The sequence below is a fragment of the Xenopus laevis genome, chromosome 4S (genome assembly GCF_017654675.1).
Source record: "Xenopus laevis strain J_2021 chromosome 4S, Xenopus_laevis_v10.1, whole genome shotgun sequence".
Lineage (NCBI taxonomy): Eukaryota > Metazoa > Chordata > Amphibia > Anura > Pipidae > Xenopus > Xenopus laevis.
Window position 1 is genome coordinate 51,181,114 of NC_054378.1, and position 17,016 is coordinate 51,198,129.

The 17,016-nt window shown below is 39.6% G+C and overlaps 1 protein-coding gene across 5 annotated transcripts; it reads right to left on the minus strand.

The window, feature by feature from the left end:
* On the minus strand, nt 1-10,503 carry LOC121393275 (protein kinase C delta type-like). Of its 5 annotated transcripts, XR_005960933.1 has the most exons (10): nt 10,116-10,499; nt 7,575-7,687; nt 6,401-6,559; nt 4,844-4,935; nt 2,958-3,020; nt 2,683-2,821; nt 1,524-1,715; nt 908-1,036; nt 448-572; nt 5-273 (listed from the first exon to the last, which is right to left on the minus strand). XR_005960933.1 is itself a non-coding variant. In XM_041561225.1 (9 exons), exons 1-9 carry the CDS (start codon nt 10,405-10,407, stop codon nt 528-530), a joined length of 1,221 nt encoding a protein of 406 aa, XP_041417159.1. In that variant the 5' UTR covers nt 10,408-10,501; the 3' UTR covers nt 3-527. The 5 variants fall into 5 exon arrangements, 4 of the variants coding, with proteins under 4 accessions (XP_041417157.1, XP_041417156.1, XP_041417159.1 ...); XM_041561225.1 differs by having other exon boundaries at nt 3-569; nt 10,116-10,501; XM_041561224.1 differs by having other exon boundaries at nt 3-572; nt 10,116-10,500.
* Between the last annotated feature and the right edge of the window lie 6,513 nt (nt 10,504-17,016).

Sequence of the window (17,016 nt, forward strand, 5' to 3'; positions counted from 1 at the left end):
ATGATGGGGGGGAAAGATGGGGGCCAGAGGTGGGGGGGCAGAAGTGGGGAAGGCCGATGGCAGAGGTCTGAGTATAGGAGGGCCGATGGCGGGGGCCCTAGGTAGAGAGCGCAGAGGGTGGAGGCAAAAGGGACCCGCAGATCTTTCCCAACTGGGACTCAGGAATGACAGACCCTGAATCATTTTTATACCACCTGATGGGTTGATGCAGCCTGGCTCTTCTATGAATGACAGGGGCTCTTCACAGACTGCACTGACATCCACAGTCGGAATCTGCAAGAAGGAATATACACATTTGTTTGCTCTCTCTCATACTATTTACTATTTGTAGGGTTCGGACTAAAAACCAATATAGTGGCAGCCCCAGGTGCACTGAGCTAGGAGTGTGCGGGTATATTTGCATGTACTGTACAGTGTCTTAAAAAAAGAGGCTTTCTTAACTCTTACCCTGCCTTGCCCAGAACAGAACCAGCCAAGCACCAACCACATTTGTCATAGTCTGGCTAAGGGGATGGGGGTTTGGCGTTTCAAGAATATACCTCCAGCCACAGCACTGAAGGAGAAAGGACCTGCTGAATTACAGAAAATAGCAATGATTGGTTACTTCAGGAGAAGGCAAATGAAAATGTCTCTATAATGGAAGGAAGCCACATCATGAGCACAATACACTTACTGAACTTGTAATAAAGGGACCTGGGGAAATACAATAGGTGAAGTGGGCAAAAGGTGAAAGAATACATTGAGACTCAATTGGTAGTTTTTTTTGTTTTTTTTGAAAACGGTTGAATTCTCCATTAAAGTAAAATGCCTACTATGCCCAGGTTGTATCCCACCAGAATAAACCTGATACTTGGTGTGCAGAAAATGATGTTTCCTCCAGATAGAGCTGCTGCAGTGATGGACTTACAGATTGTGGCTTGAAAGGAGGTGGAATCTTCCTGTTCTCCAACGCTGCCCAGTCAACCGATCTATAAAACGGGTGTTTCCTTATATCCCCCGATGTGCCCAGGCGCTTGTCTGGATTCTTCTCAAAGAGCTAAATGGAAAAAAACTCATTAACAGATGTTCAAATGGATAAGTGGCTACACAATTACCAGGAGGGTTTATTCTAAGTTTTTCCACAGCAAATAGTAGGAATTATGTCAGCAGTGAGTACATATGTATGATGAGGGTGTCTGCAATTTCTCTGCTGTTGTGTAACATAACTAGCGACATGCAGGCTCTTCCCATACTGAATACACAGCTCACATTATGCTCCTCACCCCCAGGGTCCTCATTAAGAAATGATCACTCCGTAATATTTCCTTCAAGTTAATATTTCTATCATTTATCTGGGATTTCTGCACGTAACTATCCCATCCCACCTCAGTTTTGTATCATTTCCAAGATTTCCTGTATTAAAGTTGAAATGAAAGTCTGTAGGAATGCAAAGATAACCATCTCATTGGCCCATTCATTTTTATATCTTAGATTCTGTCCTTTTTTTAAGGGTCTGTTATTTCCCGGCACATGCTCCTACGCACCTCCTGCATCAGACTTTTCAGATCAGGGCTGATATCCTCTGGAATGGAAGGCTGCTTCAAGGTGACTGATTCGATGATGTTGAGCAGTGTCAAGCCTTCGTGGAATGGAGATCTTCTGGCGGCCATTTGGCACAGAATAATGGCAAATGCCCACCAATCCACTCCTGCGCCATATCCACTCATCAGATGAATCTAGAGAATAAAAAAGATCTTTTGTTAGATAATTACATTTCTTAGGGAAGCATTCCTGGAATAAGTTTGTACATCATTCTCACAGAAGCCTTAGGAACAGAGATGCAACATTGGGCAGGAGATCCCTTCCTTGTGTCGGACAAGGATAAACAACATTTAAACAAAAGAGGCTGGCACAAGCCTGGACCCACAAAGTAGTAAAGCCAGAGTCAGATTATAAAAGGTTAAAAGGCTTACATTTTATTCTCCATAATTAAGAACCAATGCCTGACGTGTTTCGTGTCTACCGGGGACACAGCCCATGACTAAGTGTCCCTGGTAGACACGAAACGCGTCAGGCATTGGTTCTTAATTATGGAGAATAAAATGTAAGCCTTTTAACCTCTTACAATCTGACTCCGGCTTTACTACTTTATGGGTCCAGGCTTGTGCCAGCCTCTTTTGATGTTTCCTGGTATCTGCTCCCTTCAGTGGCTGAACTACCGGGGGAGCAGGGGCCCCCGGCAGCACCGCACGCCACTGTAATGTGACAGGGTCAGTGCGTGATACGGAGGGGGGTGGGGCCCGGCTGTGCGTCACGCACCAGGGCCCGCCCCCCTCTAGGAATGCTGCTGGCTCCCTTTGCTGAAGGTCTGGGGCGGGTGCGTACAGCGGTAAGCTCAATCAACGCATTCTAATACAGCACATACTGGTTACATATTTGCATAGTTTGCATCTGTTATCTACTATTTGTCTTGTGCTTGAATGGTCGGCCCCGTGGTTACACAGCAGTTTGTTTATATAAACTATAATAGAGTGTCTGAAGCAAACGCCCCAGTTTTATTAGTGCGGGGCAACACTACATTATTTATTCATTACTAAAAACACTTTCATTTTTTGATTACTGTTTCTTTAAACAAAATAATTGAACAAAGCTAATTTACAGATGTAAATGAATTCCTGATAGTAAATAAAAGAAGTTTCTCACCTCTGGAGCCATGTAGTGGTAGGACCCTACTAGATCGTACATCTTCTTGTTGCCGAAAATCCCTTCTACAGCTAGGCCGAAATCACTGATCTTGATATGCCCCTCGGCGCTCAGTAAGATGTTTGGTGGTTTAAGATCTCTGGAATAAAGAAACAAAAGTCATGACATAGGCCTGGCAACTGTATTCAGCTATGGGTAGTAGTAATTAATAATGATGAACGTAATAGTGGAAAAGTAGTGAGGAATTAGGGCCAAGACTGAAAACTTGTACTTACCGGTGCACAATACCACATGAATGCAGATACTGTAGACCGATGATCATCTCTGCAGAATAGAATCTATGCAAAAAAAAAAAAAAAAGAAGAATAATGTAAGCATCTTTTTAATAATATAATCTTGGATTCAAATCCAATATATAAGCAAATAGTAGTTAACATATATATGAAATTCTAAATATAAATATATATATATATATATATATATATATATATATATATATATATATATATATATATATATATATATAAACAAAGCCATGTGGAGCCGGCACTCTCGATAAGATGCAATAAGTTGCCTGGGTGCACGATCAACAAACATCTCCATACAATCGCAAAAAGGGGATCAGCACTAGTCAGGTCTTAAAAATTAAACAGAATTTATTTAGTAAAATAGCAGCAGACTGACGTTTTGGCTGACTCCTCAGTCAAGGCTGAGAAGTCTGCCGAAACGTCAGTCTGCTGCTATTTTACTAAATAAATTCTGTTTAATTTTTAATTGCTGATCCCCTTTTTGTGATTTTATATATATATATATATATATATATAATCCTTGGTAACGCTGGAGCACCCACATATAAAGGTCATCTTTGGTCATGCTATAGATCATGCTAAATAAAGAGAAAAACAGGTATGGTCTTTCTTCCCCCAAGATAACACTTTATTTTTTCACTTGGATAGGACTGACGCATCAGCTTATGCATATACTTTCTACAAACTTTGTAGCTAAAAGTGTCTTTTTTTAAGAAAGTTACAGTTCAGTTGTGCAAGAATATTTTTTCAGGGGGTTATATATATATATATATATATATATATATATATATATATATATATATATATATATATATATATATATATATATATATATATATAGTAAACATAAGGTATTCAAAGGAAAAGTACATAAACTATACAACAAAAAAATTGGTTGCGCTCAAACTCTACTCCCCCCTTCTGTGAAGTTAATTTAATTGGGCTAATTGTTGCCACCGCTCACCCTGTAACTGGGTGGGCCCAGGTGCAAATGCCCTGGACCTCTCGCTTATTCAATTTATGATCACAGGCATTCAATATTTGCAGGTCACTCACCGCTTGAAGTCCCTGGCCCAGGTGCAGCGCCCTGAACCCGCAGATTTGGTAGACACGACAGTCAATAGAATCCAATATTGCATGCAATTTCACGGATCTGCAGACAGTGGTCGTTTTAAAATGGCTTTATTTCCCCAACAGATTACCTAACGCGTTTCGTCTGTCACACACGTACTCACAGGCACTATGAGTGTCTATGCCTATGAGTACATGTAATGACACATGAAATGCGTTAGTTAATCTGTTGGGGAAATAAAGCCATTTTAAAACCATCACTGTCTGCTGATCCGTGAAAGTGCGCGCAATATTGGATTTTATTCAAAGAAAATTAGAGTTATGAAATGCTAATTGCTTCTTGTACAACAGCCTAGGCCATTGCTATAAACAAATTTGCTTTTTTCCCCTCTGACATTCCCTTGGTACAACACTGTGGTGCTAACAACATAAGATTAAGTGAGTTACGTGTAAAATGCACCAAGAGTTGGAGCATAACACCTGAACAGTGCCCAATACTGTGTCTAACTAATATCAGCACAGGGGTTAGTGGTCCCTAAATGCCCAAGTGTCCCAAATCTCTCTATTCAAAGATGCTGATAGGGATATATAAAGTTTGAGGGATGGGACATACCACCTCTTTCTCGCTCTGAAGGAGGGAGAAAACCCACAAGAAACTGCACCCATTCAAATCTCCCTTTCGCATGAAACATAAAAAAACCTGGGGTGGCAAAAATACTCTAACAGGTAGGGAAGATTGGGAATAACATGCAACTCCATATAGATCTTGGGATGTCACTTACTGTATGATGTCCCTGTTCAGGCAACCTCTCTTATTTATAAGCTGTTCCAGGGTCCCTCCACTCATGAACTCCATTATAAGAAACGCATGCATCTGGTTAAATGAGAAGAGAGCGAAACATGGGAGCTGTTAAAACAAGACTACTAGAGCACAACTGTATTCGATTTTAAAGCAGAACCAAATACAGGGATCACATTTACACATTATGGAGCAAAACAATTCCAAAAAATGTAGTGGATTTTTTTCTGTCTAGTCTTGAAGTTGTTTCACAAATAAAAACAGATCAGCGCCTCTGGCAACGGAGAGAACAAGAGTGAAACAATATTTAAAGGGGAAATAAAAGAATATATCCATATTTCCCTACTTCAACACATGGTGTCTAATTGGATTATTTTGAAAATACTACAATATATTGTGCTTTTTGCTTTTGTTGTTTTGTTCTCTCCGTTGTCAGAGGCGATGATCCGTTTTTCTTTGTGAAGGAATTTTACAGTGTAGAGACTGAAGCAGGACCTGCAGGAGTTAACAGGACTAAAAAGGACTAACTTTTTTCCTCCCTTTTTCTTTTACTTAGTCTTGAAGTTGTGCCTTCTGCTCCTTCTCTCAGCACATGAGGAATGATTCGCCTAAGCAACTCCCAAAATGTATTGCCCAAAGATCTCCTGCACTGCTGAGGGTTGGTATGGAACAAGGAGAGGTTAATCCTGCTGCAGGCAGATATGGGTATGTTATGGGTTACCTTTAAGTTAACTTTTAGTATGTTATAGAAGGGCCAATTCTAAGCAACTTTTAAATTTTTTATAGTTTTTTAATTATTTGCCTTTTTCTTCTCTTTCCACCTTTCCAAAGGAAGTCACTGACCCCGTCTAAAAAACGAATGCTCTGCAAGGCTAAAAATGTATTGTTATTGCTACCTTTAACTACTCATCTTTCTATTCAGGCCCTCCCTTATTCATATTCCAGTCTCTTATTCTAAATAGCTCTTATTCTAAATGGTTGCTAGGGTAACTTTATGCCTAGCAACCAGAGTGTTGAAATGGCAAATTGGAGAGCTGCTGAATAAAAAGCTAAATAACACAAATCATAAATAAATAAATAAAAACCAATTGCAAATTGTCTCAGAATATCACACTACATCAGACTAACTCCCATATGTAATAAAAGGCACAAAGTTTGTCCAGTAGCAACCAATAAGATGCTTGCTTTTAAACAGGTGACCAGGGAATTCTACCTGCTGATTGTTTTTTTATAGGTTACTGCCCCTGGGCAAACTTAATGCCTTTAAATTACATAAACCCCTAAAAGTGATCTAGTACTAAACAGATACTACCCTGGGCTGAGTTTTTGGAGAACAGGAGCAGACACTACCGACAGGTGAGTTTTTGAAGCAGAGAAGCAGCAGCTCTGGCTAAGGGCTGAGAGACCAGAATCATTGGGGTGCCCAATTTCCTTTTAAGAAAAGAAGTATAATATGGTGTCTTAAGTAAAGTCAGTAGCAGCTTTTAAATAAGGCAAACAGTAACATAAACTGCAGGGCACTATTGGCTCTATGCTGTACCTGCGTTTGGAAAGCTCCATATCCATGGCAGAGAAAGGGACAAGCTCCAGTGATTCTGAGAGTGCGCGCCTCCGTCAGGATGTCCTCTACACTCGTAGTCTTCCGAATCACTTTGATTGCCACTTGATCTCTGCAGTTGTTAAGCGACGCCAGCATAACCTGAGAATGACAAAATAAACAATATGCGGGTTTTTTTAAGTATACACTTACAAAATGATTCTCATACAGCTACACATTAATTACACATTTTAATTAATGTAACTTTATTAATAATTACTATTAAAGCAGTGTCTGTCTTGCAAACTCTTGCCCTACCACTGAAAAATTGTGTTGTATGGTGGGCCTCTGATTCTCACCATACTTTCAATGTTTTGTGATTAGCAAAGGAGGATAACGTGTGTAATGCACTGGAATTAAAATTCTCTTTTAATATACACAAAAAAAGTGATTATTTGTATTAAAGTGTACCTCTCCTTTAGCTCCAAGTTTCTGAATTTGATGTTATAGAGTTAATTATGCTACAGGCTTAAACATACCTCCTAACTGTCCCGTTTTTAGAGGGACAGCCCCTCTTTTGACAGCCCAACCCGCAGTCCCGCGTTTGTACTGGAAAGTCCCGATTTTCTCTGCACTGAACAGGCAGAAAAAGAACCAAAGTTTCTAACTTAATTGGCTTTTGGCAGAGAGCCCAGAACAGCCACAGCTGCAGATAAGATACAAATGAGTAATTGTAACAATATAAGATAACAGGTCTCTTGGAAGAAGTTACACTCACAGTTTAAAGGGCAATTCACCTTCATTAGCAAAACAGTAATAAGAAATATGTTCAAACTTTCATAACCTGCCAAATTTTGTAAAATGAACATGGTAATTAGGGGGGGCGACCACAAAATGGGCGTGGTTTTTTCCCCTCTTTTTATTTCCAAAATGTTGGGAGATATGAACAGACACAAATTGTCTGTAGTTGTTCTGATGGCTTTGTATTTTATTTTTAAGGGAAAACATCACAAAATAGGCAGAATTGTTTTCTGTAACATACAATAGCTCCCTGTTGCTTTCTCTAAAATTGGCACATTTTTTACATGTTTATCAGTAGCTTCTGCCTGAGTTGCTTCAAATTTGCATTTTCTAAACACACCTAAATATACCGGTACCTGGGAAGCCAAACACTCACCTTTCCGAAGCTTCCTTTTCCCAGCTCCTTGTGAAACTTGTAGTTGGTGATGTTTTTAGGATTTTTAGGCATCTGAGCTTCAACACAAGGCCTACTCGCTCCACTTCTTCCTGCTGGGGGGAAAGAATATTAATCATTCAAAATGTTAACATACCCTGGAAGACACCTTTCTGTGGTGTTGAATTAATGCGAGAAGATATTTTTTTATTTATGAGCCTCTGAGCATCAGTGCATTGCTTTAAATGTATTGGAAAGTTGCAGAAACCCCAAATCTGATTGGCACATGGTTTATAAGATGAAAAGATGTGCAGGCCTGTTTGTATATATATATATATATTCCATGTTTCTAACATTCACAAGGTTCACAAGTTGTCTTAGGGCTATGGTCCCTTCTGCATTCTTAGTGATGCCCCATGTCACCACCATTACTTGCCAGAGTTCATTGAGTTTCACTGAAATATAAGCTGATGCTACAGGGCTGATTATTAAATTCTGATGCTAGTTGCACTGGTTTTTGTGCTGCCATGTAGTAAATTATCTGTATTAAGTACTAATCAGCCTTATATTGTGATATTTCTATTCTATGTGTACTGTATATTGTGAGTGGGTCTCTAAGCTCAGTAAGTGACAGCAGCACAGAGCATCTGCAGTGAATCAGCAGAAAAGAAGATGGGGAGCTACTGGGGCATCTTTGGAGACACAGATCTTTACTGCTAAAGGACTGTGGTTGCCTTGGGCTAGTACATAAATCCAAATCATAATGTACATTTCTAGCTATTTCTTTATTTAAGCTTTATTTCTCCTTTAACACATAACTATTTCTCATTTGGCCAAAAATTGTACCTACAGCAGATGGGACCAGATTGGAATGCGGTTTGCACCCCAGTATGCTGCAGTTTTTAGGGCTAAACTAGAACTGGATTTCCTATCTACTTGTACAGTACCACCAAACCACTAGCATACCTCTGCACCATTGATGACATTTTATCATTTGGTCAGACACTGAGAAAAAGCTCATCCAGTTCCAATAACAAGTAAATACTTTTCACCCAACCTTAAAGGGGTTGTTCACTCTTTACTTAATATGAAGTAGAGAGTGATATTCTGAGACAATTTGCAATTGGTCCTCATTTTTTATTAATTATGGTTGTTGGGTTATTTCGCTTTTTATTCAGCAGCTCTCCAGTTAGCAGTTTCAGCAAACTGGTTGCTAGGGTACAAATTACCCTAGCAAACATGCACTGATTCGAATAAGGGACTGGAGTATTTATAGGAGAGGTCTGAATAGAAAAATGAGCAATAAAAAGTACCATCAACAAAAAAATGTGTAGCTTTAGAGACAACCTCCAAACTTGAGGAGACTTATTATAAAAAAGACCCAGGAGCAATGGAACCCACCCATGTGGAAGGAAGAGATGCAAAACCTGCCCACACATCTTCACAATTCCTGGCACACCAGAGGTACGACCACTACACTTGCTCATCCACCAATCTGCTTTATACAATAGATGTGCTTTATGCAATAAATGTGTTTTATACAATAAACCCCATTGGTGAAGGCATTTACATTGGAGAAGATGAAGAATGCCTCAGAAAAGGGACCATTCACCACACAATATAATACACCAGTAGGAGCCAACATAGCATCTTTGCAATCAGCTTTGAAAAAGGAATTGAAATATTCTGAAAGCTTGCTGTGTTTATCATTTTAGTTATTCAATAAAGATATTGCCTGTACAACACTAGTTTTATGCTTCATATCAACAGCTTTACCCTATAAACCCATATACATAATTAAATACACAAAGTAACCTATAGTATCCAATAAGATGTCTGCTTTTAAACAGGTGACCAATAAATGCCATTTGCTGATTGGTTGTCTTAGATAACTAGACTTTCTTTTTTATTAGCACCTTTTTTTTTACATAACCTCTGTTGCTACTTATGGAAGTCCATTCTAAGGGTCAATTAGAGTGAGTTTTGGGGCGAACACTTGTTTGCTGTGCTTTTTATTTACATGAGCAAATAATAAATACATACATGCAGAAAATATGGTTAGTAAATGATACAAGCTGGAGTGGATCAGTGAGAAAGGTTTAACTGCCATGGATATATGTTTGAGGCTGCACTTTTAGCATAGATAGCAATGTCACCAGTGTTGTTGTCCACAAAAATCAATCAGAGCATTGTTTCCGTTTTCTAACGTATAGGGGACTGTTTAAACATACTTGCCGATGGGATTTTGGTGATTTTTTAACATCAATGACAGATAACCAACCTCTAAGTAGTAGAGCAGTAAATGTCCTTCAAATTATAGTCTAATATCCCTTCAGTTGGGTTTCCAGATGTAACTAGGAAAGCAAATGGGCATTCTCCATAGATCTCCCCCAACTGTAAGTTGAGCCCAACTGACAAACTAGCAGGGTGCAGGGAAACTTTCTTGGAAGGATGAGTTACAGATAACTATGAATGAAAATCTTCATAGTCATATTACAGATAACATTTGAAAATTACGTTTATGACCAATGTGGTACTTCTTACCTTCTGCTGGCTCTCGCTCTCTCTCTCTCTTCAGCACCTCTTGCTCTACTTGACGCAAGCTTTTCTCCTCCATGTTGTTACCCATAAGCTTGGTCTTTTTAGGTGCCCCTTCTGTCTTCTCCTTGATGGTTCTCTTCCTCGTGAGCCCACGGGATTCTGGAGAATTTTTGGATCTATCCATAGTTGGTTGATATATCCTGAAAATGACTAAAATATAGAAAAATCGCTTCTCACTGGGGAGACGCTGTGAAAGTGAACCATTCACTGAGACAGCTCTATGGTCAACTGTCATTCAGCAACTGTGATTTGGCCGTGTGCACGCTACTGTTAAAGGAACAGTAACACCACAAAATGAAATTGTTTTAAAGTAATGAAAATATCATGTACTGTTGCCCTGCACTGGTAAAACGGATCTGTTTGCTTCAGAAACACTACTATAGTTCATTTTAACAAGCTGCTGTGGAGGAATGGCTGAAATTGAGCTATAAGGCATAGGTTAACTAATGGAAAACAGATAACAACATTAGACAGACAGAGTTTATCTGCTATCTGCTGTGTAACCTGAGCCTTTTCTACTTTGAATGGCTGCCCCCATTGCTACACAGCAGCTTATTTATATAAACAATAGTAGTGTTTCTGAAGCAAACACATCAGTTTTACCAGTGTAGGGCAACACTACATTATATTTTCATTATTTTAAAACACTTTTATTTTTTGACGTTACTGTTCCTTTAATGACAGTTATACAGGGACATGTATTACATAGCTTCCCATGTTTAATGTATATAGCCTCATTAATCATGAGCAGTTGGCCATTTATTTGGATTTGCTTTATAAAAAAACAAGGGGACATTTTTTTACTCTTTTTATACAAATTATTTCCTTCATGGAATTAGCCACAAAAAAAAGACAGAAAACTATTATTACTATTAATAGTATTGCGTAGCGCTGTAAAGTAAATGTGATTATACAACTAAATCACATGAATTATATACATAGAACATATGGAGTTACATTCATCACAATCAATATCGGTACAAAAGGTGAGGAAGGCCCTATGCAGAAAGAGCTTACACTCTAAAGGGAAGGGAGTAATACACAAGGTGTGGGAGTGGGCAAGATCGAATTAAGTGGGAGAGAAATGTGGTACTGTATGTGGAAACTACAAGCTAGTTTAAAAGTTAAAACTGTCGCCGCTCTTAGATTGTTAATGGGAGGGTCCTCAAACTTGGCACAGTTGGTCACTGGAGGACCGGGATCAAAATCTGGAAAAGTGGGTGGAGCCAAAAACAGATTTCTTTGATGATTTCAATGGGAAAAAGTAAAATTGCTGCCATTTGCACGTTATTGATGTCATGGACCTCGAATATCACAAATGTGGTCACTGGGTGTTTGCACTTCAAATTTAGGAAAAGTGGGTGGAGCCACCAACAACCAATCAAATGTCATTCATTGATTTTCAATAGAAAAATATAAAATTGCTGCCATTTTTACATGTTAAATGTCATGATTCCGAAACCTTAAAGTGTTAGTCACTTGGTGACTCTGGTTCAGAATTAGGAAAAAAAGGGGGGGCGGGGCAACAACAGCCAATCGGATTTCAGCCATTGACCTTAATGAAAAACGCCAAATTGCTGCTATTATTACGGCGTCCATGCCAAGTGTCCCAAACTCAGCACAATTACTCACTGGGTGACTGTGGTCAAAATTTAGGAAAAGTGGGAGGAGCCAATAACAGCCAATCAGATTTTATCTATTGACTTCAATGTAAAAGTTTTAAATACTGCCATTCTCACCGTTTTAAAGCCAGAGGCCCCAAACTTGGTACAGACCATGACTGGGTGACTGGGGTTAAAATTCAGAAAACTGGGTGGAGCTTAAAACAGCCAATCAAATGTTACCTATTGCTAATCAATGTCAATATATAAGTTGCTGCCATTCTTTCACAGTTAATGGCAGGGACACCAAACTTGGCACAGTCGGTCACAGGGGGACTGGGATTCAAATTTTAAAAGTGGGTGGAGCCAAAAACAGCCAATCAGGTTTTTGGATTGCTTTTAATGGTACAATTTGATCTGCTTCAATTTTCAGTTTTAAACCAGATTCTACCAACTTTGTGTACTCTCTATGCACCAGGGGCGACTGGCCCCAACACCTCTTGCGTTTCAAAGCCAACATCTTGTGGTTTCTTCAGAAACGACACCATCTAGTTAATTATATTCTCACTTTTTATAAGCCAGCAACTCAATTCCTAGAGGAGAAGAGGGAGGACTTACAGCAAGGCAGCCTGAAGTGGCTAAGTAAGTTCCAGTCACTAATATGAACTTTAAATAAACCAGTGAAATTGTTCAAAGCAGGTAGAGGAAATATACCCGGCACTGCTTCCTTTCATTCCAGATTATGACTGGGCTTTGAAATGCTATTAACAGTACGACTAGTTAGAACATCCCTGCAGCAGTGAAGCGATGGATCAGGATCTCACATAGTAACATATTGTTGATAAAGATACTCCATATGCAATAAAATTGTGTGAAAGATGCATGAGTTTAATTCTGCATGTGCCTCTATGGAGCTACAGGTATTCAATAGAACAATAACTGGGTGGCAGTATATAATAAAAAAAAAAAAAAAATATATATATATATATACTGTATACACACATAAAGAGACAGAGTACCTGTTTCAGGCACTTACAGTTGTGCTTGAAAATTTGTGAACCCTTTCTAAATTTTTATATGAATGTGACCAAAAACATTTTCTGGTTTTCAAACAAGTCCTAAAAGTAGATGAAGAAAACCTAGTTAAACAAAAATGATTATATTTGGTCATGTATTTTTTGAGAAAAAAAAATCCAATAACATATCTGTGTTCACTTACTTTCACTCAGTATTTGGTATGACCCACTAGTGCAGCAATAACTAACTAAACATTTACAGTAAGGGGCCGATTCACTAAATTCGAGTAAAAAAACTTCGAATTTCGAATTGTTTTTTGGGCTACTTCGACCATCGAATGGGCTACTTCGACTACGACTTCGAATCGAAGGATTCGAAGTAAAAATCGTTCGGCTATTCGATAGTCGAAGTACTGTCTCTTTAAAAAAAACTTTGACTCCCTAGTTCACCATCTAAAAGCTACCGAAGTCAATGTTAGCCTATGGGGAAGGTCCCCATAGGCTTGGCTAACTTTTTTTGATCGAAGGATATTCCTTCGATCGTTGGATTTAAATCCTTCGAATCGTTCGATTCGAAGGATTTAATCGTTCGATCGAATGAATAATCCTTCGATCGTACGATCACAGTATTTGCGCTAAATCCTTCGACTTTGATATTCGAAGTCGAAGTATTTCAATTCCTAGTCGAATATCGAGGGTTAATTAACCCTCGATATTCGACCCTTAGTGAATCAGCCCCTTACTGTTGATCAGTCCTGCGCATCAACTTGGAGACATTTTAGGCCATTCCTCCATACAGAACAGCTATTGGTTGTTGGTGGGTTTACTCACATGAACCGCTCGCTATAGGTCTTTCCACAAATTTCAATTGTATTAAGGTCAGGACTTTGACTTTCCAGAACATTCACTTTATTCTTCTTTAATCATTTGTCGGTAGAACGATTTGAGTGTTTAGGGTCGTTGTCTTGCTGTATGACCCACTGTCTTTCCTTTAGCATTCCCTGGTATAGTTTGGAATTCATTGTTCAATGATGGCAAGCCGTCCCCACCACCATGTTTCAGAGATGGGATAAGGTTCTTATATTGTAATGTGTTTTTCTTCCACTCCTCATTTAAGGCAAAATGTTCTATTTTGGCTATATCTGTCCACAAAACATTCTTCCAGTATCCTTCTGGTTTGTCCACATGATCTTTAGCAAACTGTAGAAGGTCAGCAATATTTTTGGGGGAGTGCAGTGGCTTTCTCTTTGCTACCCTAACATAAACCCATTGCTGTTCAGTGTTCTCCTGATGGTGGTCTCATGAACATGAACATTCACCAATGTGAGACAGGCCATCAGTTATTAACATGCATTTATATATTCACAGTGATTCAGTTGCTTAGAAGTTACCCCGGGTTCCTTTGTAGCCCCTCAGACTATTAGACACTTTGCAGTTGGAATTATCTTTGATGGTCAACCACTTCTGTGTAAAGTAACAACGGTCTTGCTTTTCCTCCATTTGTAGACAATCTGTCTAACTGTTGACTGGTGGAGTCCTAACTCTTTAGCGATAGTGTCACGGCCGGCACCCAACACCAGAACAGGTGCCAAGTACCCTGGTCTCGGCTCGGCTTCACCAGTAGTGTGACCACCGTTGGGCTTCGGGAGGAGCCCTCAGCTTACTTGGGTGCCACCTGGACTTAACGAGGGGTACAAGGCGAGATGTTCTGGCTAGCAGAGGGGCACGGCCGGTAGATAGTCTTTTGGGCCGAAGGTCACGGTACAAATGGAGCAGGCAAGAGAATCGTCAGACAGGCAGGGTCGAGGCAGGCAGATATCAAGAATCGTCAGGCAGGCAAGGGTCAAACCGGGTAATCAAACAGATGGGGTCAGGCAGAAAGAGTAGTCGAGATGCAGGCAAAGGTCAGGATTCGGATATCAGAATAGTCAGGAACAGGCAGGGATCAAAACCGGAATAACAGATACAAATTTCACAGGAACAGACAGCACAAGGCTTCAGGAACCACCAGAATCAAGATTCTATCACGGGCACTGGCTGGGAGTAAGAATGGGCCTTAAATACCTCCAAATTTCGCGCCAAAATGTGCCCAATGCGCGCTGGCGTAATCGCACCAGCGCGCCTGTACCTTTAAGAGGCGCGCAAGCGCGCCCTAGAGAAGCAAGATGGCGCCGGCGCTGGAGGCCGAAACAGGAGTGCGGCGGCCGTCCACACCGCCGCACCACTAGACCACCAGGTAAATTTATTACAGATAGTCTTGTAACCTTTTCCAGCTTTATGGGCATCATCAACTCTTTTTTCTGAGGTCCTCAGACCCCTCTTTTTTTAGCCATGATACGGATTGGCAAATTTGTTATATGTGTGATCAGGCCTTGCTGGATCCCTGATCTTTAAATTAAACAGAATCTCTCACTCTCACTTGATCTTTGACTGAAAACACCAGCCTCTGATTTCACCTTCAGATTATATGATAATCCTAAGGATTCACTTACTTTTGCCACACACAGATGTTATTGGATCATTTGATTCAATAAACACATGACCAAATGTAATAAGTGTTGTTTAATTTCTTTAACTAGGTTTTATTCTTCTACTTTTAGGACTTTTTTTGAAAATCAGATGATGTTTTAAGTCACATTTATATAAAAATATAGAAAATTTTAAGGGGTTCACAAACTTTCAAGCATGACTGTACACGTGGAAGGATTTTGTAAGTGTTGAGTATATTGTTACCCAGTACTAACGGATTTAGTTCATGCAACAGCTGTGAGAATAGTCTCTGGTTCTTTTATAAGAGCACTTATGATTGATGTGGAGTTAAACCAGGGACCCAAAGAGGTTCAATGTGGTTCATTCTAAAGTTTTGCTTCATTTCCATTTGATTTTACGGTTTACATAATAAAACCATATAAACCCTTTCATTCTTCCTGCACTGATTCTCACATAAAGCTTTTTATTCTTTAACAATAAAATTTTTTTTTTCCCCTTCCACCTATAATTTGCATATGCAAATTAGGGTTCGTATGTGGCTGAATATTTCACGGAGGATTCAGGGGTTTGGACGAATCAAAATAGTGGATTCGGTGCATCCCTAGTGTAGAGCAGTAGGAATAAATGGTTTCATCTGTCACTGTCCCAAGGCAAAAATTTGCTTGTATACGCATTTTCTTGCCAAAATCTACCCTGCATAGGCAGATCTCATGCTTTCCTTTTAGAATGAAAAGATCAGTGGAAGAGTATAGATTGGTAACATGTCCACTAATTTTCCTTGCAGTTATCTGTAAAGCAGGTAGAGGGTGGCAACTTGAAAGAAGTCAGCCATGATAAAATGAGCAGAAGCAGTGCTGAAGCCCAAAAAGCCCTGGAAAATCATGACCGCCTGTCTCCACTAAAAACAAATCTTTTTATGAGAAGACACAGCCTGAATGTTGCGTGTTTAACAGACACACAGGAGGACTCAAGTGAGGCATCAGATACCTTAAATGGGACGGGTGCAAGTTCCCCCTTGTCTGAAACTTGTGATCTGGATTCAGGACATGAAGTTTGTCTGAGCAACCAGGAGTTATCAGAAATGACCTGGACGAAGGAGCCCTTTCCTGAAAGGACTGGTGTTAAAGAACTTCCAAATACTCATGATCTTGACTGTTCTGGAACAAACAACTGTTCTTGTGTGGCTTGTACTTTGGCATTAGAATCTTCTAGGGCTGTGGCCGGTTTTTCTAATCCGTCCTGCTCTGTAGACTCCAAAGAGGATGATTTTAATACAGTCCCTCTCTAACATCATCTGCCTTTAGTACAAAGAATTGAAACCATAGGGCTAAGGTAATCTACTGACCTTGCTGTTGTGATTTGTTTCTTCCTTTTAGTTCAGGGAATGGAGTGAAAATAACTGTGCCTAACCCATGACCCTCCAACTGCTGTTGAACTACAACTCCCTGCAGCCCTGACGGCAGAGCTAGGATTTGTATCTTAACTATAGCTGGATAATGATTGGACATTTTTGATTAAGAGCTATTTTTTGCCAAGTTTGATCTTTACTAGTAAACACATAGTTCCAAACAATGATTTGCTGATGTAGAGTTTGTGATTACTTCTTTGTCACTATATGTTGTAAGTGGATTTCTCAGATCAGAGGAATGTTTTAAATCGGACAACACTGTTTACTTAATTATTTTTAACCCTGATTTTGCACAGTTACTACAGAAAGAAACCACAAGCACAACTGTT